We start from the raw sequence: 25702 nt of genomic DNA, 5'->3' as shown, positions 1-25702 counted from the left end.
ATATCTTGTGAGAAGCACTTGGTGACAGTGGGAAGGAAAAACGCCCATAACAGGTAGAAACCTCCCACAGAACCAGGCTCATAGGTGAGCAGACATCAGCTGCGATGGGTTAGAGATAGATTGCAGGAGAATTTGGATCAACTGAAGGCGTTTTAGGGAGATTTTTAGAACAACCTAATAATAAAGAACGACACTAGTCCAGCCTAGAAGTAATGAATGCATGAACAAAGTGATGTTTTCCCACATCACTCTGAGACTGGATGTTTCTCATTTTAGAGATGTGAATGAAAGCAGTCATGCATATTTGTTTAATGTGTGCATTGAAGGACATATCCTGGTCAAAAATGACACTGAGATTCCTCACAGTGGTCCTAAAGGTGAAGGTGGGTCATGGTGCCATCCACAGTAGACGCTGGACACCATGTTTCTATTTGTTTTAGGGCCAAGTACAAAAACCTAATTTTGGGGAAGAATCTAGGACTAGAAAATGACAGAAAATCCCATCCTTGGACACATACCTGCTGTTTAACTAATTGATTAGTGTCATCAAGCTTAATAGAAGATAGTTAAAGGCTGCAAGATTGCATTTTGGGAATTTTGTCCTTAGATGGAACATTTACCTGCATGCTGTCAAAGTCTGCCCAGACATGATTGGTCAAAAGGACTCGGAGCAGATCAAAAACCAGAAACGCATCTGTTGCTAAACACGAGATCACAATGGTGCATATGGTTACCTTCTGCAGTCAGTGCATACTGCTCATAACTGGATTTGTACATGCCAGTGAAACTACTCAGTCATTCATTTCTGCCCCGAGCCACAATCACATCTTCGCGGCTAAAGTTAACCAAATCCATAACAGCTCTGTGTTTAGTCATAAAGCCATTTTTTAAAATGAGTTTTAATAGTTTTGAAAGTCTTTGACTGTCACCAAGGCGTGAAATCGGTAAATGCTTCTGTCGCTCTGTAGGGTGTGGAAAATGTTTAATTTGGAACTTGTTCATCTTCTGCAAATGACACAGCTATGAATCACACAGCAAGTGACGGCTGTGCCTTTGATAGAACTCTAAATGTCACCGTTACCTAAAGAAAACACATTTAGGAAACTCAAACTGTGTTAGGAGAACAGGTGAATGAGTTAGAGCACCCCGCCTTTAAAGCAACAACAAATACATCACACTTTTCTTGTCGTCTAACTTTCTTTTTTTTTTCTTTTTTTTTTTGCACGGCCCCTCACCAAAGCCCTTGTAGGTAATGTTCACATTGTCTTTTTTTTCTTTTTTCCTTTAAACATTCAACCTTGGTTATTTTCGTTCCATCGAGCATCATTTACAGGCACGCCACGTTTCCCATAAAAAAGTACAATTCAAAGTGCGCTGACAACAAACAGCATATGAGGTGTGAGGGCTTTGACACAGCAGATCAGAGTGAACCACATCTGTGCTCGCTCACTCACACAGATATGCCTGCTCATAAGCTGTCAGGCAAGCGCGGGGTCTCGAGTGGTTCACTTCAGTAGCATCTCACCCCAGGCAGAGCGCGAATGATCCCAGGGATCTGAAAGGTAATTTTGTCCTTTAGTAGATAGCCCACGTTGGTGAGCGCATTGTCTTTGCAGCTCTGCCTCATTAGCCCTCTCATGGCCTGCATGAACAATCAGGGCCGGGCTGCTGAAATATTGATTAGTTCTATACTGGGCAAAAAGATATGTCTTCTTCTTCTACTTCTTTTTTTGTGCGTGCATGGTGGGGAGGGGATTGCTGGTGCACAGAGACCATTTGTTGCATATAGTTATTTTTCTTGTGCGGTTGTTTACTCTCAAGGGAAAACAATGCCTTCCCTTCAAAGTTGCGCTGGCACATGCAGAGAGGACACACTGATCACACAACACTGTGGTTGTGTGCACGTGCAGAGCAGCCTGCCTTCTTTGTGTGTGTGCGTGCCACGCATTAGGAGTCTTTCCACTTTATGCGTGGGTGCGTGTTGGTGTCCCCTCATATTTTGTGGTGCTTTTATATGAGCCATGTGCTGTACTGTTCAAAGAGAATTATATAGTATTGTTTATGAAGGGCGACTCCATAAACAGGGGAGCTTTAATGCTCGGTGAGGAGCTGCATCGCTTGAGCGTAGCACCAGCTGGACTTGTGTGTTACCTGTACAATCCTCTTTAGTCACATTAATATAGCTCAGTGCCATGCTCTAAATAGCACTGTGGGGACTTGAAACAGCAAGAAGAAGTGGAGGAACGGAGAGGGAGAACTAGGAATGGATAAGATGGAAGAGGAGTGGGAGAAAGGGATAAAAGAGAGGAATTACAATGTAAGTGTATGTGGGAGTTCTGTTGCCTATCAAACAGGCAAATTTAAGAAGCATTTCCACCTTGGCTGCTAATGCACTGCCTGATTGTCTTGTGTGACTCATAGTCCATAAAGTAGGTTAGTGGGTTATTGCTTAAAGTATAAGAGCTAATAAGCCTGAAAAAAATCATGTTTTTCTTCATGATGAGACTCATTCTGCAGCAAAGTTAGTATACGATAATGAAAGGAATCATTAAAATTAAATGTTGGAAGTTCACACGGTATGAAATGACTTGTTTGTTAGACCGCGGGTGGAGTTCTTTGATCTCGTACAAAGTAACTGATAATCTGAGCATTTTATGTCTTGGATCAGTATGAAGAAGACACTGGAGCAGAGTGGCGCCCGTGTTATGACAAAAGCAGCAGGTCACAGTCTGTCATGATGAGGGGATCTAACGCATGGGCGGCAAAGCAAGGCGTGAACTCGGAAAACTACCAGCACTGTTATCACGCCAACCTGAGCCAGCTCCACTCCCTGAGCAGAGACTTTAAAATGCAGTTAAAAGCTGGAGGGGGGTACTTTATTTTACATAAAATGTGGCAAAGAAAGAACTTTCCCTCTGAAACACGCTGTTTTTCAAGAAATCTACAGGAACTGCCCGTGTAACACAGCTAAGTGATGCATCAAAACAGCCTCAGACTGCGTTTAAGGCAATATAGCAAGACTAAAGCACGAGCCTGTGTGGACAGCTGGATTGATTCAAATCTGTTCTGTCACACGGACAGCCAAAATCTTTTGTGCAGACGTGCCTTGAGCACCTCCAGCCTTGCCAGTGGTCTGTGAGGGTGTGCTAAGATTGTGCTAAATGCTAACAATTTGCAAACGCACTCCCAGTGGCAATCCTGAGACACCCATGTTTAGGAAGTATTATTGGCCATACTCATAATCATACAAGAGCTTGTTAACATGCTAACATTGAAACTAAATAACCAAACTGAGTAATGTTAAAGATCTGCAGAGCTTTATAGGAAAGCAAAGGCATTATACTAATCAATCCAAATGTCAATTAGAGAAAAAGCCAACAGTGTTCATCCAAATGCACAGAAAAGCAGGCAACTCTATCTTCATTAGATGTTTAAATAGAAAAAAAAAATTTCACAGAAGCTATTTTGGCATGAAATGCTCTGTAAACACAGGTGCTACTAATGACAGCATCTTGTAGCTATTATATCTAGCTATAGGACCTTCATCCATCTGATCAGTGTGTCAATGAATAGCTGCACTCTGGTGAGGCTCCCGCAGGAAATTTGAAGCCTCTGACATTTAATTTCCATTTCTGGTGAGTTGTTTTTTATGCACCAGTTTGTACCTCTACCAGCACCAGGCTGTTCTGGCAAGATCTTAGGGAAAACACCAAAGCTCAACCTAAACTTTACACATATCCTGCATTATAATGCACGAGGCTCTCAGGCACACTGCACTGCTTTCAAATAATCACAACTTTTCTCTACAATATTGTTCCTGCTGAGTGGACACACATGCACACACGCAGCCAAAATCTCTTATGTGTTTGATGTGCACGTGAAACATGCTAGAAGGTTTTCTGTTCACATGTAAATAAGAAAACAAAATGTTTATTTTGACCTGGTTGAGACTAAATTTGTTCTCTCTGTCAAAACTTCCAAATAATCCATTCAGCAGTGGGTGAGGTGACGTTGCACATCAGTGTAGCCACGCTGCGTGGACAGAAAGCTGTGAATGCTGCACATTGTCACATGTTGATTTTGTTATTATTTTCAGTGGAGTCTCACACTTGTCAGCTCTAAATAAACACGTGCTGATCTGTCTCTGAAGCAGCTAAAAAAAAAAATGTTTTTTCCTTCTTTTTTCTTTTTCTTTTTTTTCTTTTTTTTTTTTTTTTTTTTTTTTTGAAGCAGTGCTGCCATCCTACAAATATATTCTGCCTCCATAGATTCTAAAATCTCACTACCACTGCTATTTTTTTCGGTCAGCTCATCTGTATGCTGTGTTTTCAGCGCACGTGGACCACGCAATGAGGAGAGAGGTATAGGGGAGTCATAACTTCACTTGAGTGATATCCAGACGCCTGCCATTCCCTCCCTCCATGCTTCTCTTAACTCATCGGCTCCCATCTGTTCCTGTAAAGCACCGCGCAATCTGGCTCCGTGCAGCCATCAGGTGTGCACACACAGAGGCCTCGAGCTTTTCGCGAGCTCCCCCAATCTCTAACTTTTAGTTCCTGTTTGTCTTCAAAAGAGACGGGAATGAGGCATTTGAAGAAGTTTTTATTAGCGAAGCATCTTAAGAGGAGACACACAAGCAAGCCTCTAATTCCCCCCCACCCCCAGATTCTCCCGCTCTAGACTGAGTCAGGGGCCGACCTCGGTCCCATGTAGCCCCCCATATATCGTTCCTTTATTCGAGGCTGATGTGTGAATGTTTATGTGCGCTCCTCCTGACCTCCCCTGAATCCCCTGCCTCAGAATTGCAGAGTGATGGAAAACACTCCGAGACAAAAGCGGATGAAACTGAAAAGCAGTGAAAGGGAGAGGTGGGAGGAGTTTGGAATGGGGGGGAAATTGTGGGGAGTGGTGTGAGCTTTTAAATCATCATTGGAAACTCATTAGAAAGCTGGCGGGACCGGGCGGAGACGGCCGCACAGATTGCGCGCTCCCGAGCACAATACCGGTAATGAAGTGGAAGCGAAGAGGGAGTGTTCGTGGACAGATTTCTTTACACTAGTTACTCCACTGGCCCTAAAGTTTCCCCACAATCTGTGTGCGGGGTGTAAAAGCTGTATTCATGAGATGTTAACCGTTTTGTTTCGTCGGGAGGAATTTATTCAAAGTGTTGCAGCTATCAGCGACAGATGGGCTGGAAGGTGATGGATGTGCGCAGAAGTTAACTAAGAGGAAGAAAGAGGAAAGGAAGGGACGGAAAGGGCAGAAAGAAGGTTTTATGAAACTGGACGTTTTCAATCCGGTGGCGTCCTGGTGCCAGTCTATTACCGCTGCTGTAGTTACATGTAACTCACTGCCTTAACTGTGGCCTGTACAGAAGTTACCAGCGTGTCCATTTAACAGCCAACATTATCGATTATACTGAATACATTAAGAAAAAGCACAGCCTGTGCGGTTTGTGCACTTAGATCTGATCATCATTAATTAACCATTCACTTAATAACAGGTCTATAAAGTTGGGGCATGGCGAGAATGATTTTTATTGTCCTACTATTCCAGTGTAAGTGGCGCACACGAGAAGTCCCTTTAAGATCTTAAGGTTTAGATTAAAAAAGGTGGGTTGGGGGCAAAACACAGTTGTATCATTCTTAATGAGCCGGTGAGTCTAAGACCCCAAAGAAGTGGAGGTGCAACTCAATTAGCTTTTTTTTTCATGTTTCTTTTTTTTTTTTTTACCATAAATACCTGTCTGAGCCCCAAACTAAAAACTTACACAGATAGCTCACAATTTCGGAACAAAGAAGCAGCAAAGACGAGCTGAAATACAACCCATTAAGGACCACACAATGGCTCCAAATGAACCCGCACGCCCCTTTATCATGAAAGCCATTTCGATAAGAGTTCGGGCATCACACATTCACTGGCGACATTTAACTAAAGTGCGCTCCTCAATTTAAGACCCTTCTGCAGGGCCGGTGACACAAGCTCCTCGAGTGCCGCAGACCGGAGCGTGATGGACGCATTCACTCTTAATCATTTTCATCAATAGACAGTGAGGCCATTACCCCGGAGAGCGCCTGGAGTGCGCTACTCTGGTGGAGAGGCGATAATTGGATAATTAGTGCTGGGAACCAATTAGGGCTCCGTGCTTGTGATGGCACGCGAGTTAAGCAAAGGTTAGCACTGAGCGAGGATGGATGGAAGGGGGGGGGGGTCAGAGCTCTGATCGATTATCTCAGACCCCCTCTCTCTCCTGCACACAGGCACGCACATCTTTTCTTTCTCACCTCCTGCTCTCTCACTCTCTCTCTCTCTCCTTCCACCGCTTATCTGGTGGACAAAAGCGACCAAATCGCCTATTTCCATCTCAAAGAGTTAAGCCCCAACTAGAGGCACGGATCGGGCGACCGGATTCAGACCCCAAATACCCGGCGATCACTAGAGCAAATGGAAGCACAATGCCGAGGAGAAGAAAGAAAGGGCACAGGCAGAGGGAGGGGGAAGGGGAGGGGCCCTCTAAAGACATATTTATATATGTTAAAGAAAATGCTAATGTGTCCCGTGAAGAATGGAGGGGATTTCGGAGACTCACTCTAATACTGCTATTGTTAAACTCGCGTGCAGACGTGTGAGATTGACACGGTGACCACGTGAGAGACTTCTTTGTTTTCGTTTCTGTTTTTTTTTTTCTGGGGTGTGTGTGTGAATCGTTAGTGCGTGAGGATGCATGAGTCTGTCCAACATTGTTTAAAACAACAACAAAAAAGCATGATGCACGCGCACGTGCAGTGACGTTTAATCCACGAGGCGAGACTCGACATCATTTGATTTCTCTGTCCTTCTGTGTGCGTGAGAGAGAGAGAGAGAGAGAAGTCCTGTGTACTCTAAACAGAGAGAAAGGAGAATAAACAGGACGGTTCCCACACACAGCCCAGCATTACTACGCCTCAAATCAAGCCTTCGGTCTGGGCGGAGCAGACTGTTCACCAAGCTGCACAAAAATATAAATGTTTTAATACAATATTAACGCTGCAACATTATTAAAGCTGGGATAATGCTGTTTTGTCCTACAGTAAATTATCACTAATCTTAATCCATTATCTTTTATCTACCACAATGCTTCTGTTACATTACTGTACAGTTCCCGTACACTGTACAATCTAATTAGTTCCCGTAACTTAAAGAATTTTGTAAGTAAAGCGAACTTAAGATGACCAAGTTATGACATCTTACTCATTGTATGAACACAGTACTGAAAATAACTTGTTTATGTTTATACAAGTTCAACTACATTAAAAAAATATGGTCACTTACTGTTTCTAATTTTCCTAACAAACAAATTAAATGCAGCTGAATCACAATATGCTTTATCATCATTGAGCTTGAGAGATTTCTAATACAACACTTAATCAATATAAACACTGTATGTAAGTGTAATTAAAAAATAATAATTAACAACACTTCCTGTAATGGAGTTAAAATCAGACCAACTTTTATTTTCAAATGCAAAAAAGTACAACAAACAAATATACTGCCACTATTGCAGCTTGTGCTATTTAATAATATTTTTTTAATATGATCACATTTTAATTTTATATTTATTTGTTAGAACACTTAAAACTTTAATAGCTTTACAAAGAAGCAGTCTCAGATTTAATTACTCTGAAACTAAGTTTAAGCCTCATAATCAATATAAAAAGTATTCATTGTTCAATCACAAGTGCAGTCTATAGATCAAACACCACATTTGTTTTGAATTTAAACACAGAAGCTTCGTATGTTGTAATATTTTAAAGATGGTTTGCTACCAGTCTTGGCATTACTGCCTGAATGACTGTGATGGATGCAGGTCATCCAAAAGCAATTGCATGATGAAAGTCTTTAACATTGTCACAACCTCCATGGCTGTTGATGTGTGTTGGAGATGCAAAGACCTTGAACCTGCAGGTGACCATCTTTACTGACCACACCATCTGTGACAGAGCACTCATCTCTCCTGGTGTCCTGCAAGGAAACAGTCATATTCTTTGGATTCTTTATATTTGTCCTTCTTAAAACATTTTTTTCTGCATTTGCTATAGAACAGACAATCAAGCTGCATTATTACACTGCAGCCCAAAAATATTGCAAACGTGACATAAACAGTTATACCATCCATCCATTTTCTTCCACTTATCTGCAGTTGGGTCACAGGGGCAGTAGCCTAAACATCTGCAATCTCGTTCTTTCAGTCACTACCCAACGCTCATGACCTCAGGTGAGGGTGGGGACGTAGATCAACTCAGCTCTCTCTTCACCACGATGTACCGGTACAGCGTCCACATGACTGCACCAATCATCTGTCGATCTCTTGCTCCGCTTCTCACTCACTCATGAACAAGACCCTGAGATACCTAAACTCCTCCAGGGCAGCAACTCGTTCCTGTCCCAGAGTAGGCACTACACCATTTTCCAGCTGAGGACCATGGCTATAGATTTTAAGGTGTTGATTCTCATTCCCACCGCTTCAAACTCGGCTGTGAACTTCTCCATTGCGAGCTGGAGGCCAACACCTGATGGCTAACCAATCCCAATAAGACTCCTTCTTCAGATTTCAGATTGATGGCTCTCTTCTGGGCTTACCATCACAACAGGCACCAACCACCTTGCACCCGGAGCTCCTTGTAGCAGCCTCAGCTATGGAGGTGCAGACCATTGTCCATTCTAACTCAGTGTCCCATTCCTCAAACTGGGAGTTGAAGATCTCCTGAATTGGGGCCACCCCAGTCCACCCTCACTATATGTTTAGGTGTGCCAGGAATATGCAGCCAGCCCGTTCTCATCCAGCATGCTCCCCCACCACCTCATCCAACCCACCACAATGTAGTGATCAGCTGATAGCTCAGCTCCTCTCTTCCGCCAAGTTTCCAGAACATACAGCTGCACATACCCAAACTGTTTATTGAGGTCAAACTCACACACTAACACAGGCTCCCTCCCCAATATCCCCCGAGGTAACATTCAATTTCCTGCTCATCAGCCTTGATAACCCTGATCGCCACCAAACACACAATAATTCCATGAAAGCAAATTTTAAAAACTATGCAAACATGGCCACTTTTCATTCTGAAAGCCTTCACTCTAGATGTAAAACGAAGTCAATATTTTATTTTAATTACATGGTATCTGTACAACTTTCATCTCCAGAATAATTTGGGCAGAAAATAAATTTCACTTCACTTCAACTTCTAAACTAAGTTTGCGGGGTAGGATCTTTCAAGAAATGCAGACTAAACTGTTGTTGTTTGTATTTACTTACACAGCATGTCTTGTAGAATTTACTGGAGTCAACACCGAGTACTGCTGGAATTCCTTTGAGGACAACAGCATAGTGCAGTCATATTTCAAGTCTACATGTCCTATGTGTTATGCATAAATGTACATGAGGGAGTTATCGCGGTTCGAAAACCCACAGAAGTTCTTTTAATAAGTTGTCGAGCATCCCTGTGTTCCCTGCAACTAACAGAGGAAAATATGGGAATCTTATCTGAATGTCCTACATGTGCTCTGTGTAATGCTGCAGTGTAAGCGTGACACAACCAAACTGGAACATCTTCATGAAGGGCTCCTTATCACGTGACAAACTTAAACTCATATACCGGCATTCTTATTACTTCCTCAACATAATATTCTTATCAGTGAAGTGGTACTCTAAGCATCTTGAATGTTACCTATTCCACCGTAACTACAAAATAAAACAAAACGGATTGTCCTACAACAAAAATAGACTCATATGATCTTGATAGTGTCATTAATGGGAAAGTAACATAGCTGCAATGCCTTCTTAAAATTGCATAGGGAACTAATAGAGAAGTAATTTGCAAAATGTCCCTAATGTTCTGTGAAGGTTCAGGATGTTTGTCATCTATAAAGAACCTTTACAATATAGAAACTGGAACAATATGAGTTATAAAGCTTTGAATGAAACCTTTTTATGGTAGTTAGAAAGGTTGATTATGCACTTATTACACAAAAAAGTGAATGCATAATTTTGTCCAGACTTTTTATAGAGTCTGATCTGTCCCCGAGGGTTCATGCAGTCAAAGGAATTTAGCACATCCTGGGTGTTGTTGGTGCCTGATTGGAAAGGGTTACCAATATTTCTGTAACAGCCATGTAGCTTTGCAGTAATTCATCAATCACAGAGTGATGTGCGCTTATCTTTTAGGACAGGCCTGACTGTGTCTAACTCTGCAAGCTGCTTGACTGGATGTTGTCCATTCAGGTGTCTTCTATTTGACTTTCTGTGGCAGATGGGTTCTTTATAGAACATGCCAAGTGATATTAGCTTCCACTGCAAGGCAAGTGTTGCCACTGAAAAGGCGTGAGGGGGAGAGGAGGAGGAGTAGGAGGGTGAGTGAGGAGAAAAGAGAGCGAGGGAAAGTGAGTCCAGTGGGCGAGAATGAGAAAATCCCCTTAAAGATCCGTGACGGGGCCCGGTCCCTCTCTCTAAATGTATTTTAATAGAAGGGACCCTGATGTCCAGGGCAATTCATCTCCCATCTCCATGTAATGAAAGGAGTCGTGGGGAAAGGGGGGTGGAGGGGAGGGTACAAAGGCTACATGTGGCTTTGCCTCATTATGCTGCAGTTAGGCGAGGGCTGTGTGGAGGTTGCAGGGGGTTAGGGTCCCCACAACCGGCTCAGGGGGCCACAATACCGGCATGGACGCCTGCAAAAGGGAGGCCCTGCCATGCCATTATCCCACCGCTACTAACGAGGGCTTCATGGACCTTTGATATAATCTCACTATTGAAATCCTGATAAATCCCCCCCGCGTTTACAGCCAAATCCCATTTGTAACGGGTGTGTGTGTGTGTGTGTGTGTGTGTGTGTGTGTGTGTGTGTGTGTGTGTGTGTGTGTGTGTGTGTGTGTGTCGTCCTCACCTGCGCCTCTCTGTTCTGGCAGCCGAGGCCAAAGAGAGTCGTATGTTAAATCGGGACGTTACACTGGCTTTAATTTAAAAAAAAAAAAAAAATCCCCCGCTCTCTCGTACAAGACATCTCGTGAGAAGATCCGACCTGAGACAGATTTAGAATAAAAATCGATGCTTCAGTGGATGTAGTCCGTTTCCCGCCTCAAATATGATCTGATAGGAAAACAATTACTGGATTACAACACACAGGGGGGATGAGTGAACATAGGGCAGAGGAAATTTAAGGAATTTATTAATGAGAATTTAAAAAAAAGAGCCCAAAAAAGAAAAAAAAACGAGTCCCTTACTTTCAGTTAAGCCACGTTTCTTTTTGAGTCATTCGGCACGCTGAGCTGTGTCAGCATAATGAGTCTATCAAAAGTAAACTACGTGAAATCCTCTCTATCCGTCTGAGCCCCTCAGTGCCAACACAGAACAAACGGTGTCATGTTTCCTGCATGTGTTAAGTTATTGTACTGTATCAGAGATGGAGAGGTCACTGGGGCAGTTCCCCCTCCCCACCACCACCACCAGTGGCTGCTTCCACACTGACACAGGACACGCGTGCCTGATGATCCGAGCAAACAGCGTCTGAACATAAATCCGTTCATACTGAAATAAGGCTTGTAGAGGTAAAGCATCCCGAGCAGACACTCCTATTCAAATGCTTTGTCCTCTAGCTCAGGGACACTGCGCATCTCCGTGGCCCCCCTCCCCGCGTGTCGGTGCGCAGACTCATTTAACAGCCCCAGGAATATAAACAAGCAAAGGAAACTATAGCAGTATTAAATCAAGCCCCGCGTTTAGCCCACATATTGGGAGCCAAGTTTCTCCGCACAGTCCAGGAATCTCTAAACAGGGTATAGAGGTCTTTCTGAAGTCCCCCCTCTTTTTTTCCCCTCTAACTCAAAGCCCGGATTGGTCACAGTGAGGCTCATTTGCATGCCTCGCCGTATAAACCCTCCTGCAGACACTGCAGCCCTCTTGCGCTGAGCGAGCAGCACACCTCCAGTCGAGAGAGAGAGCGGAGCGCATCCAGAGTGCGCATTGAAAGACATATGGAATATTTATTGCGGGCTTTATCTGAACAAAAAACAACCCCGGAGAGTTGATTAGAGGGCGGGAAGAACTCTTGTTTTTGTTTTTTTCTCAGGTGCGTTTGGTTTAAACTTTGAATTGGACTGAGTGAGGACGCTCTGCTGAATTTCAGAATATTTAGGAGAGAAGGTGCGAAGATGGGAGAAACAGGGTGGAACGGGCTGTTGGTGCTAGTGTGCGCCTCTCTGATAAGCCTGGCTGCTGTCACGCACGGAAAGACGGTGAAATATCAGACATTTGAGGAAGACGCACCGGGGACGGTGATTGGAAACTTAGCCAAGGACACTTCCTCCTCTGCCTCTTCTTCCAGGAACAGTTTCAGGATGATGAAACAGTTCAACTCGTCTTTCATCCGTCTGAGAGAGAGCGACGGGCAGCTGACCATCGGAGAGAGGATAGACAGAGAACGGATCTGCAAACACACCCTGCACTGCCTCATCGCTTTCGACGTGGTCAGCTTCTCCAAAGAGCAGTTCAAGCTCATTCACGTCGAGGTGGAGGTCAAGGACATCAACGACAACTCTCCCGAGTTTCCCCGGAAAGAGTCGAGTCTGGAGATCTCCGAGAACACAGCGGTGGGCACCCGGATCCCCCTGGACTTTGCCGTGGATGAGGATGTTGGGACAAACTACATCCAAAGCTACCAGATCTCTGTTAACAGCCACTTTTCGATCGACGTGCTCAGCAGGGCCGACGGGGTTAAATATGCGGAGCTGGTGCTCATGAAGGAGCTGGACCGGGAGACGCAGGCTTCTTACGCGCTGGAGCTGGTCGCCATGGACGGCGGCAACCCGTCCCGCAGCGGAACGACGCGCATAAACATCAAGGTGAAAGACTACAACGACAACAGCCCGGTGTTCGACAGGAGCAGCTTCTCCGTGGACCTGCCCGAGGACGCGCCGGTGGGCACCCTCTTGCTGGACCTGAACGCCGAGGACCCGGACGAAGGGCTGAATGGTGAGGTGGTGTACGGGTTCGGTCACCAGGTTCCCCCGGAAATACGACAACTCTTCAGAGTGGACAGAAAAAGCGGGCGGCTCACTCTGGAGAGCCCGGTTGACTTTGAAAGTAAGACCACGTACGAGTTTGACGTCCAGGCCACTGACCTGGGTCCGAACCCGAGCCCGGCCATCTGCAAAATTGTCGTGCAGGTGCAGGACGTTAACGACAACGCGCCGGAGATCTCAATCACCCCGATGACGTCCATCACGGCGGGAATAGCGTACATAACCGAGGCGGCAGCCAGAGAGAGTTTCGTGGCTCTGGTCAGCACCTCGGACAGAGACTCGGGCGCTAACGGGCAGGTGCACTGCACGCTGTACGGACACGATCACTTCCGACTGCAGCAGGCGTACGAGGACAGCTTCATGATTGTGAGCACCAGCCCGCTGGACCGTGAGAAAATCCCCGAGTATAACCTCACAGTGGTGGCTGAGGATTTAGGCTCCCCTCCCTTCAGGACCATCACTCAGTACACCATCAGACTCACGGATGAGAACGACAACGCGCCGGTGTTCAGCAAGCCTGTGTACGAAGTGTCGGTCGTGGAGAACAACGCGCCCGGCGCATACATCACCACAGTTGTGGCGCGGGACGTCGACATGGGGTCAAACGGGAAGGTCACTTATAAACTGGCGGACACTTATTTCATGGGCTCCCCCATTTCCACCTTTGTGTCTCTAGACCCTGCCAGCGGTTCGCTTTACGCGCTCCGGAGCTTCAACTATGAAGTTATGAAGCAGCTGGAGCTCCGAATCACGGCCAGCGACGCCGGGTCCCCACCGCTGTCCGGCAGCGCGAGCGTGTACGTTAGGATAGTGGACCAGAACGATAACGCGCCGTATATCACTCAGCCGGCGCTCAACAACGGCTCCGCTGAAGTCCTCCTGCCCCGGGACTCACCGAGCGGCTACGTCATCACCCGCGTGGAGGCTCGGGACGCAGACGAGGGCGTGAACGCGGAGCTGTCCTACGGGCTGGCCACCGGCGAGCCCTCCGTGTTCTCCGTTAACAAAGCCACAGGGGAGATCTACCTGAACCAGGTGCTGAGCCAAAACGTGGACGAAACCCTGAGCGTGACCGTCACGGTGAGTGACAACGGGAGGCCCGCACTCACCTCCACAGCCACGCTCCACTTCCTCATCATCGCGGGCTCCCCGCCGAGCGACAGAACCGTGTACCAGCCGGGCGGCGGGGAGGAGGTGCACGCGCAGTGGGACCTGTCGGTGGTGATTATCGTTGTCCTCGCGGGGAGCTGCACTCTCCTGCTGCTCGCCATCATCCTCATCGCCACCACCTGCAACCGGCGTAAGCGGGACAAGAGCGGAGATGACAGCGACTCGTACGGGGAGAAGGGCGCTCTGGAGCGGGGTAGGAGCCATGTGGTGGACAACCCGCTCCTGCCTCTCCACGGAGCCGGGGGAGAGGCGGGTTTTGACGGACAGTCGTACAGCAGCCAGCCAGGGGCGTTCACCTCGGCTCACCCTGGGGGCAGCGACATGTGCTCGGCCTCGGAGGACGGCAGCGAAGTGCCCTGCGTGTATGACTCAGACAACAACAGCAAGCTCCGGGGGAATAAACACGAGGTGAGATGCACCTTTGGGACAAGCGTGCTGGGGGAGGGTGGGGAGGAGGAGGTTGCACACAACAAGCAGACACTAACCTCTGTTTTTCTATCCCCCCCTCTCCTGCAGGGCTACTCTACTCTACCCGGGTATGGGAATGGCAAAGAGGCGGTGAGGCCCATCACCATCTGGAAGGGCAACTCTTACACCACCATCTCTGCCAGGGACCCAGCCTTCAGTGGCAAAGACAGTGGCAAAGGGGACAGTGACTTCAATGACAGTGACAGTGATGTGAGTGGAGACACTGGCCTGAAGAAAGAAGGGGCAGCAGTTCCTCCCATGGGTGGCCAAAATGGTAAGAGCAACAAAATTAACTCAAGCTCAAATTATCATCAGATGAGATGTGAGCTAGGTGGTGTGCACCTAATCTAACCCCACCTTCTTGCCCTCCTCTCATCCAGCTCTGTGGGCTTGCACCAATGAGTGTAAGGTCCTGGGTCACTCAGATCGCTGCTGGAGCCCCTCAGCAGTGAGAGCCAACGCAGCCCCATCTCCGGCCCCGACTCTCTCTTCCTTCAGCAGTCTCTCCAAAACGGCCTCTCTGCCCCGGGATCCTCACCGCAGGGACAACTACTACCAGGCCCACATCCCCAAAACTGTGGGTCTGCAGAGCGTGTACGAGAAGGTGCTGCACAGGGAGTACGACTACGTTCTGGTCACTCCACCCAGACCTGTGAGGGTGCAAGAGATCAGCGATATAAGCATCCCCGTTTACACCCCGACCCCAACACACTGTCCCAACAATGATGACTAAAATAGACACACACAGCCCTAAGCTCACTTGCAAGGAACTGTATAGTGTGTTCAGACTTTTAATTTATGATTAACTGACAATGAGAACAATGTAACTATTTGCTGTGGAGAGTGTGCACACGTTGATGTCCCAAAATTTCATTTGTTTTAATGTAAAAGCCACCTTTGAAGTCCATCCAATCACTTTGTGACAACTTGCTGGACTGGATGTGTATAATATGCAAGATTTGTACATTGAGAGATTTTTATTTTTATAATGAAAGTATAATGAAGCAAAAGATGTGTACATATGAATTGTAATTATCAATCTTTATGCATGCTTGCTATTTAAAACGAAATGGCCCCAATATCTGGTTTCATGGAGGGCTGGTGACCAATAATGTATCAAGTTGACAACCACATAAAGAAACGGACTTGAATGCAATAATTAAATAACTGTAAAGTCTTTTTTATCATCACAATACGCTGAAAGGAAATAAACTTTAAATTGTTCTGAAAAGTGTGAGTTGATTGGTAATGAGGGCGAGCAGGATCATTGTTTTTTGGTGGGGGGAAGCGTTGGGTTTTGTTTTTTTGCAGGAGCATCAGTCTTGTAAAAACCAATAGGTGTCGCTGTTATTGCGGTAGTGAGCCTCTGTCCTTGCCGCCCGCTGAAGAAGGTCAGTTAAGTTTTTCCCCCCTCTGTGAATACGATTTTCGCTGGTGAGATGCCAGAACAGACGCCAAGGTTTTTTTTTTTTCTTTTTGAGCAAATCACTCTCATGCATATCGAGCAAAGACCTCCATCGTTAGTCTGTGCACTCTTTCAGGCACTTAATAACTACATTTATTTTCACGGGACCTGCATGCTGATAGCACACATGAATTAAAGATATGTTCAGGTTTCCTTTATATAAATCATTAAAACCTGGAGAGCGCGCTTATGTGTGAGGCTCATACTGACAAGGGCCACGCGTAAAAGCGCGTCTGCTGTTTGTCTTCTGAGATTCCATACATCAGAGGAGCCTAAGAATAAGTTTGACGGTGCACACAGGAATCCAAGAGCACCTGTGCTTTTTCCTTCCTTTTCTTTTTTTGTCAAAGTACATGAAGTCCTTGTGGGGGAAAGCTTTCCTGTTATCCTGTCACGATGTTTTTTGTCGATCTGCCAAATGCGCACCGTGCGCCCCTTACGTAATCCCATCATTATCATTCATGGATTCGGGGCTGTTTTTTTTTTTTTTTTTCCTTTTTTTTTTCTTTTTTAATAACAGCAACCACAGCCCTGGACGCAGACGGGGGAAAATGCGATGGGAATCTGTCCAACAAGCTGCTGCCTTTGCACAGTGCCATGTAAATACACCGTCTCCAGGGTGGGAAAGAAAAAAAATCCATGCGACATTCCACCAGAGTCACCTTTGACCCCGAAACAGTCTGTAGAGCTTTGAAAAGCAGCGAGAGGGAGGAGGGTACGGTGATACGGGGAGACAACCCTATCCTTCCCTCGTCCTGCCGAATAGATTTCACGGTCTGAGGTTGTCACAAAGTCATATCAAACTCATGCAAGTTGCATGAGCAGCCTATACGAACTTCAAAGAGGGGGGGAAAAAAATCATTAATTTTTTTTTTTTTTTTGACAGAAGGTATAAAACTGGCTCATAAGAGGTTACTGCATGTGATGGTCATCAGCTGGAAGTTTTAGTTTTATCTGTAAAGTCAGGAAACCTTCAGCAGGACAGCAACAGAAAACTGGACTTGAGTGCCTGCGTGACTGAGGAGTGTCTATCCTCCCCCTCCCCTGAGAGAGAGAGGAGAGAGAGAGAGAGTGGACTGGGGTCTCCTCAGGTGTTTGGCTTCAGTCATGGCTGAGAACTCAGAGAAAGTACCGATTGCCTTGGCGGGACCCGAGGACCTGCATCAGTTCATGCCTCCGGTGAGTTGTACCCAGCCCGCCTCTCTGCTCCATGATGCAGGCTGTCCTACGTGTGTTTGTGTGTGTACGGGTTCTTACTATGTTGGTGGGGACCAAAATCTGAAATCTATTATACTGGTGGGGACCAACAGCTGTGGTGGGGACGAAAATCCAGGTTTTCATGGGGTTGAAGGCATTTTTCACACTCAAAATGTGGTTTTAGTGTCAGGGTTACAATTAGGTTATGTTTAGGGTAAGGGTTAGGCATTTATTTTTAATGGTTAGGATTAGGGCAAGCAGCTAGGGAAAGCATTATGTCAATGGGATGTCCCCACAAACATAGCAAACTAGACATGTGTGTGTGTGTGTTCAAGACCAAAAGCTGGATAGATAACTTTGAATCCACCTAACTGCTGCACAGCCGTAACGCTGTGTTATCAAGAGTTAGCTGTGCTGTTGTACCATGCTCTCATTTTTAGAGGGTTGCTTGTTTTTTCACCTTAGGCGTACTCCGCCTTGGCGGTCAAACCCGCCGCCACCGGCCGCCTACTGAAGGCCGGGGTCGCGGTGCTCATAACCGGAGCCCTCCTGCTTCTGCTGGGAGCCGTCGGAGCCTTCTACTTCTGGAACAACAATGAAAACCATGTAAGAGTGATACTTTACTGCTGTTATATATATATATATATATATATATATATATATATATATATATATATATATATATATATATATATATATATATATATATATATATATATATATCATATCAACTTTTAAACTGTATGAAAATATGATCTTAAACTACCTAAAAGTTATTATTCAAATATAGTTAACATGCAAGTGAATATATGGAGCATTCCAGCTCAGAATCTACTTTTTTTATTTGCATATTCCAAGATCTATTTAGGTATTCATCAGATCTTTATATATTACTAGGGACTGGGTGCAGCACAGGCTCCAAAGACCATTCCCTCTTTTATCCATGCACAGCCACCAAACACCCATTTAGTCCCTGCTACCAAAGAAAAAAACAGCTCCCACACTCTATAAAACTAACATCCCTTAACTGAAGACATTGTTGAAACAAGCTGTTTGAAATTAGGAACAAGTGAAACGTAGTCATCACTGGTAGTTTTTTTCTCCTTCTCCTTCTTCTTCTTTTTAAACTTGTTTAAATTAAAAAAGTCTCTGCAGACTAAAGCACTTCTTCAAGATGGGTTATTTTTGCAGTGTAGGCAAACAGTAAAAATGTAAATGAAACACTCCCATTTCATGGTACAGTCTGAGGCAGAGCTTGGTGAATGGAGGCGTTGTGTGCCTGTGTGTGTGCGGGTGGTGTATATAGAGGACCCTTGGCTGGGTTGGAATGAGGGGTGGGGTTGTGGGAGAGTTTTCAGGGTCCAGCTGATGCTCCAGGGGCAAGAGGTGTACGAAATGAGAGGCCAAATTTTGCTTTCTGAGTGTGTTTCTTCCAGTAAGAAGTTAGAAAATGTTATTAACGCATGATGGAGAGGCTCTGTAGGCGGGTAATTACATTACTGGGGAGCTGTGAGGGTACTATTCTTCTGATGAGCATTTGAGAAGGAAAAAAATGAGGTGGTATGTGCGAGGAGAAGTCACAGGGTAAGATTAGAGACGGAGGGAGAGTGAAAGAGCGAATGCCTGGGGTGGGGTGAGTCTCAGGACTTTCATACCTTACATGCCAGTCAGAAAAGCTTGTGTGTGTGTGTGTGTGTGTGTGTAGGTCTACAATGTCCACTACAGCATGAGCATCAATGGCAAAGTGGAAGAAGGTTCAATGGAGATCGACACTGCCAATAACATGGAGAGATTCAGCACCGGCAGCGGAGCAGACGAGGCCGTGGAGGTCCATGACTTTGAGATTGTGAGTTCAGGTCAATGTAACCACATGAAAAATATATATATATGTTAATGTGTATCAAGAGGCTGTTTAAAGCATCAGAGGAAAAGTCGATCAGACTGGTCGAAGCCATCAGCTCATTATCACGGAGCAGAAATTAAGAACAAGCAGGCGAGTTATCCCCTCAGGGGCAATCAGTGTCGAGATGCACTGTCCCTCCAATTTTCATTACGTTCAGACTGGTGGTTTTTGACCTTTAATTAAAGTGCCCCAACCAGGCCAATCAGACTAGTGAAGCAGCAGTTTTAGCCTTTTATGTATTAAAATTTTGACCTTTTTAATCACAGTGTCCCCTGTGATTGTATTTTCTCAATCTGAGAGAGTGCTCACATTTATGACTGCCATAAATTCAATCAAAACCTGACAGATTTTATTTGTGATATGTTTGTGATGGAAACCTTCAGACTGTCAAGGGGGGAAATAGGTTAATGTCCCCAGAAGTTAAGTTAGGAGGTGTAGTGTACATCTTTTAATTTGTGTCCCCCATTCCCTGGTTTTTCAAATTCTTTATCCAGGGAATCACAGGGATCCGGTTTTCAGCAGGAGAGAAGTGTTACATCAAGACACAGGTGAAAGGTCATCTACCAGACGTGGAGGCTCTGAACAAGGAATCGATGACGTTTGAGCTGGTGGGTTGATTTTATGCTGTATGTTTTGTTACCAACAGCACTTTTTTTTCTCAGTACAGGCCTACATTTAACTGAAACGCTGAAGAATTTGTGTTTAGTTATGCCTCCGTATTTTCCAGATGTCAGCGGTCACTTTGGACTTGCTTTTTTTTCAAATAATAATTTAAATTAGAGTGAATTATTTTTCCTTTACAAACAAAAACTCCTCTCTCTTCCTTCATTCAAATAGTGAGGCAGTGTCGTGTGCTGGTCCATCACATTGGTCCATGCTACTGTATTGCAACTCCAGTTTTTTATGGCCACACCTTTATGACCTTCAGTAATCTCCAAGTTTTTCTTTGGAGTACCAAAGTAAATTTTAAATCATGCCCTGAGATGAGTGAGGTTTCAAGTTCTCAAAGAGTAAATGGCCTGTATTTATATAGCGCTTTACACATCTAGTCATCCACCCATTCACGCACACATTCACACACTGGTGATGGCAAGCTACATTGTAGCCACAGCCACCCTGGGGCCGGACACTGGCGCCACCGGGCCCTCTGACCACCACCAGTAGGCAACGGGTGAAGTGTCTCGCCCAAGGACACAACGACCGAGACTGTCCAAGCCGGGGCTTGAACCAGCAACCTTCCGATTACAAGGCGAACTCCCAACTCTTGAGCCACGATCGCCCCTGGTGATTTAAATATCGATATAATCTGAAATATCATAAAATTAGCCTGAATCATTGACAAAAAACCAAACAAAAACTGCATATATAAACAACAACACAACATATTGTGTTGCTCTCACTTCATCCTTGAGCCATCACAGTTGTGACATATCGTGCTAGTTTGTGATAAAACGATATGTCTAGTTTAATCACAGATACATCGTGCTGTGGTGTGTAGCTTAGCCAATTAGCAGGCAAGCTAGTGGACAGGTATGGAGAAATATTTGAATCAGCTGTTACAGTCAACTGAGCAAAAAGCCAAAGCAGTGAAAGCTAGTGTAAACATTACGAGGGCTTTCTTTGTTCCTTGTAAATTTGAGAGCTCCTCTGTTATATGAGCAACCACAAAATACAGCAGCAATCCTGAGGTCCCCCACAGGGTCAGCAGTTATAGCTTTTTTGCTCACTTCTCCAAAAAAACACCGTCACTGAGTCTGAATTTCAGTGTCACCAACATTTGTGTAAAAATGTTGTCAAATTAATAGCATTGCTTAGTTATAGGGAAGTAATTAGCATACAAAACAGTACACTAATTAGTAAATGATAGATGGGGAAAATGTTAAGCTAACGCTACTAATATTAAAGTTGCAAAACTTTACTGTGTCAAGCGTTTTAGCATTTAACTTAAAGTAGCACTGCTCGAGCAGACTTACAGTTAGCACATCAGACAGGAGCAAACAAATTTGCCCCTTTGGTTCTTGAAATGATCTGCATTATTTTTACTTACTTAAAACATGACAGCTAAAATAAAAAACATTTTACGGGATAATATGCTAAAGCAATATTTCGAATTACTCAAAGCACTTTTCAGTACAAGCAACATTTCCCTTTTCACACATACTCATACAACACTTTATTCTCAAGCGCTTTAACTGCCTTCTCACTCAGCCTGCTTTGAATCAGTTCAAATCAGGCAAAGCAAAGATTATTACTGATGTCACCAGTTACACTATAAAAAGCTCTCATAAAGTATCTCTGTTTAGCACGCTGTGTTCATTTGATCTGATGCTAAAATGGTGAAGCGCTCTCCAAGCCACATATGCGACTTTTGTGTGTGGCTTCCCATCATATAACTTGGACTCTATTAAGATTTAGAAATAAACCCAGCAGGTCTTCACTCAATATGAGGATTGTAATCACCAGTGCCACAGCTTGTGATTGTTCAATTGAGGCTGTCTGATAATTAAAATCATTTAGTTCTGCATAAGCCTCACATCCACATAAATCCACATCAACCAAATTGCTCTCGTGAGCACGCGGCTCATACACGCCAGTGTGCACGCGCACACTGGCGTGCACAAACACAATTAATTATCACGCAGGGCTGCGCTTATTGCCTCTATCTGCCTCATAAACGATCATTTATTTCACGTTTGCGCTTTTGTGCGCGTTTGCGTTATTGCCTCTCTTTGCCTCATAAATGATTATTTGGACGTTGTGTATGTGTGTGCGTGTGTGTGTGTGTGCGCGTGTTTGTGTGCATGCATTTGGAGACATGGAGATGTTGTTATAATGGTTGCCGTGGGCTGGTCATTTGCTATAATTTAGAGTGATGGCAAATATGGGTTAGATAAGCACACACACACATCTCCTTCCAGAGAGAGAGAGTGGGTCAGATAAACTCTTATCAGTCAGTCGAACAGTGAAGAAGGACCCCCGCTTTTATTTGTCCCTCCAGCAAATCATTTGAGCTGAGAGAGAAAACACACACACACACACACACACACACACACACACACACACACACACACACACACACACACAAACAAACACACACACACACACAGAGCAGCACTTCTAAAAGGTTGGAGGATAACAGTCCATAAACATGTCTGTGGCTAGTGCAGCGCAGCCCTCAGGAACAAACGCCTCTGGGCAAATTCATCCCCACAGAGCCGCCTCCACCCCACCCCCACCCGTGCCTCACCTGCCCCTCCTTACCTGCAGGCTGTGGATACAGAGTATGTATGTTTATTCAGTGTCTCCTCTGCAAACCTCATTAGTTTATCTGCAGAAACCTGCAAATTTAGGACATCCAGTCTCTCCTCTTCAGAAGCTGATGAGTTCTGACACTGTGTGTACAGCGAGACGTCAGCGCAAAAGGGAAATGTGTACACTAAAGCCTCAAGGGCTCCCTTTTTACTACTCTGTTTTATGTTCACATAAAAGCACTAACAGCGCAGCATTAATTCAGATTAGACTTGGGCAGGATGCAGAGAGTGTGGACTGTTTAAAGCATAACAAGTTACACCTTTGGCAGCCGTGCGTGTGTGTTTTGAAAGATTTTTACTTGCATATCAGTGTCATCTGCTTTTCCCACCCACAAAAGGAGGATGAAGTGATCCCGGCCAAGTTTGACGATGATCTGATCTGGGTAGCAGCTGAAACGCCCCTCTCGGACTCTGGTTTCCTCAGCAACAAGATCAAGGACTTGTGCGGCGACCTGCCAATCTTCTGGCTCCGTCCCACCTTCTCGAGTAGTAAGCAAACAGATTTTTCAGTGGTATGGATTTTTTTTAAAAACAGTCATTTTTTCTTGTTTTTACAAAAAACAAAGAGAATATGGGTCAAACAGTCTCATTTAACATCACAGCTGTTTAAGCTACAGAGAGAGAAAGAGAAAAACAGGCTATAAAGACAGAAAGGCAGAAATCCTTTTGAAGTTTCTGAGCTGCTGAGTGTAGAATTCTTAGCGTGCTGAGAGGTCAAAAGTTCTCAAAACACAATTTTCCTTCTGCTTCAGCTGCGGACTTAAAAATGCTGCCTGAGAAACGGCTGTGTGCCACATTAGTGCCATTCTGCTCCTAGATTTGGTCTGCTGTCAGATACTGAGAGTGTGATGTGTGCAGGCGGCCAGAGGAAGAGGAGGGCTGCCCCCCGTCAGCGCCGCCAGGCAGCCGGAGCCGCAGGTCAGGAGGTGGAGGAGGACGTGGAAGCGGAGTTCAACCCTGAGAACCCCTATCAGGTGAGTCACACACACAAACGTGACTTTCTTCTTCTCTTGCGTTTACGTTGGGCCGCGGCGTCGCAGCTGTCCGATCAGATCCGAGGCCTACCTGAGACGCTTTTCCCAGCGAGGGATTCTCACAGCTGTGCGAGCGGCAGCAGATGCCGGGGTCACGGTGGAGGGGCCCGGATTGTCACTGCAAATCTGAGTGTATGCGTGGGCGTGTAGTCTGTGCGTGCGGTTTTCTGTGTGTGGCTGTCCAAAGCATTCCTTTCAGCATTGAGGCTGTATGAATAATTCCACAACATCCCACCACCTCCTCCTCTTCAGCAGCCCCTTTGCCCCTGCTAAGCACACGCAGACTCCCATGCATACACACATGCATCCTCACCCCTTCATTACAGGCCCCACTTTCTTTTTTCCCTAATCCTCCACCCCAACCCCACCAAACCCACTCCTGACAACCACAGAAGGGGGTAAACAGCAAGCGCCGTTTCTGAAAAAAGAAAATATTTGACAACAAAAACCCACATCTGACAACATCCCCTCCTCCCCTATCACAGCCTGTCGGAAATCCATTTTCAATTGGTTTGAAACGAGCTTTTGCTGCCCTGCCGAGGAACGCCTCACTCTGACCGCTCTCCTCTCTTCTCCCTCCTCTCAGAGAGGCCTCGAGGGCGAGCAGGACATGAACATCGACCCCAGGCTGGACCACGAGGGCGTGTGCTGCAGAGAGTGCCGCCGCGGCTACACCCACTGTCAGAGGATCTGCGAGCCTCTCCAAGGCTTCCACCCGTGGCCCTACCACTACAGGGGCTGCAGGGTGGCCTGTCGAGTTATCATGCCCTGCAACTGGTGGGTGGCACGCATCCTGGGTCTGGTGTGAGCCTCCCCGCCCACGTGAGAGATGGTAGAGTGCAGGAGGGATCGGGGAGGAGAGATAGGAGAAGGATAAAGTTTAGAAAAGGAAGATGGTGGCTTCTCATCCTCAGCAGGTTGCTGTGACCACACATTATCAATGCATGGTAAAGAATCTAGGGCAGTCATGATCTCACACACACACACACACCATACTCTTGATTTCCATCAAGATCACACAGCTTATGATGTGCAGCTCTACACCACATAAAAAGGAAGCATGTAAAACTACCCGCATTTAGGAAAAGCAAGGTGAGCTTGTATTTTTAGAGCTGATAAGCAGCCTTTTTCATTCATTTTTTCCTTTCTGTAAATAAATGTGCCTTCAGCCAATAATGGCAGTCTTAACTTGCATCTTAAATGCATGTTTTCCAGCCCTTTATCTCTCTTTCGCCTTCATGAGAAGCTCTCATTAAAACAATGTACTGCACGCATAGCCTCAGAAACTTTCATCTCCATGTAAAGCATTGAGGAAGTGATCTCAAAGTGCAATATCACTGAATAAACTTTTTTTTTTTTAAGTAAACATTAAAGGCGTCCTCCTCTCTTCCTTCTCTAATTGACCAAATGACTTTGTAGCCCGTTTGTAAATACACGGCGTTCACATCGGCGAGTTTACTCGGGATCACCCTCTCTTCTCTTTTCCGCTCAAAAACAGTTTTGAGAAGTGTCACGTCTGGCAGCTGCTCCAAAGGGATGAGCAGAAAGAAGTTTCCAGAGTTCTTTAATGTGAGAGTTGCAGCTCTAGAACTCTTTAATGAGACTAAAGACTCTGTAGCCGTCACGCTCCCAGATCTTACCCACGATGCAAAGCGCTTAGCTCCTTTTGATGTCACGGAGCTGCCTCGGGCGGGGGTAGGGGGTAAGGATGGGGGCGGTGTATTTGTGTGTGTGTCAGGGATAGCGAAGGAGTGTGTTAGTGTGTGTGTAAAAAAGTGTTACAAAGCTAAGAGTTCCATCCAGAGTCACAAATGGGCGTTTGATCGTCACGAGAGATGAAACGATGTGTGATGAATTTAACACTTAACTCAGTGTGAGAGGCTTGATGATGTGGTTAGGAGGCTGATCCATATTAATGCTCTCTTGCCTCGGCAGGACGCCCCCTCACAATTTCGGCTGCCGCATATATGCGATAGGAGGACAGGGGAGGCGCCCGCTTCCCTCACATCTCCCCTCTGTAAATCACCGCTCCACCTCAGGGCCGCATCCTCACCTGCAGCTCCGAGCTCCTCCACTCGATACCAATCGAAACCCGCAA

General features: G+C 45.6%; 2 protein-coding genes across 2 annotated transcripts; both read left to right on the top strand.

The window, feature by feature from the left end:
• Positions 1 to 11943: 11943 nt before the first annotated feature.
• On the top strand, positions 11944 to 15925 carry LOC102781628 (protocadherin-8-like). The gene is made up of 3 exons (XM_006786972.2): positions 11944 to 14634; positions 14743 to 14968; positions 15075 to 15925. The coding sequence occupies exons 1-3, from the start codon at positions 12187 to 12189 to the stop codon at positions 15425 to 15427; spliced, it is 3027 nt and encodes a 1008-aa protein (XP_006787035.1). The 5' UTR covers positions 11944 to 12186; the 3' UTR covers positions 15428 to 15925.
• Positions 15926 to 16908: 983 nt separating this feature from the next.
• On the top strand, positions 16909 to 24941 carry LOC102781333 (leukocyte cell-derived chemotaxin 1-like). The gene is made up of 7 exons (XM_087831647.1): positions 16909 to 17338; positions 17822 to 17962; positions 19062 to 19202; positions 19754 to 19867; positions 22909 to 23059; positions 23429 to 23544; positions 24191 to 24941. The coding sequence occupies exons 1-7, from the start codon at positions 17267 to 17269 to the stop codon at positions 24410 to 24412; spliced, it is 957 nt and encodes a 318-aa protein (XP_087687773.1). The 5' UTR covers positions 16909 to 17266; the 3' UTR covers positions 24413 to 24941.
• The last annotated feature ends 761 nt before the right edge of the window (positions 24942 to 25702 follow it).

Source organism: Neolamprologus brichardi, chromosome 18 (assembly GCF_056152115.1).
Source record: "Neolamprologus brichardi isolate AB-2024 chromosome 18, ASM5615211v1, whole genome shotgun sequence".
In the NCBI taxonomy this organism is placed as follows: Eukaryota; Metazoa; Chordata; class Actinopteri; order Cichliformes; family Cichlidae; genus Neolamprologus; species Neolamprologus brichardi.
This window is presented reverse-complemented; position numbering and strand designations above follow the sequence as displayed.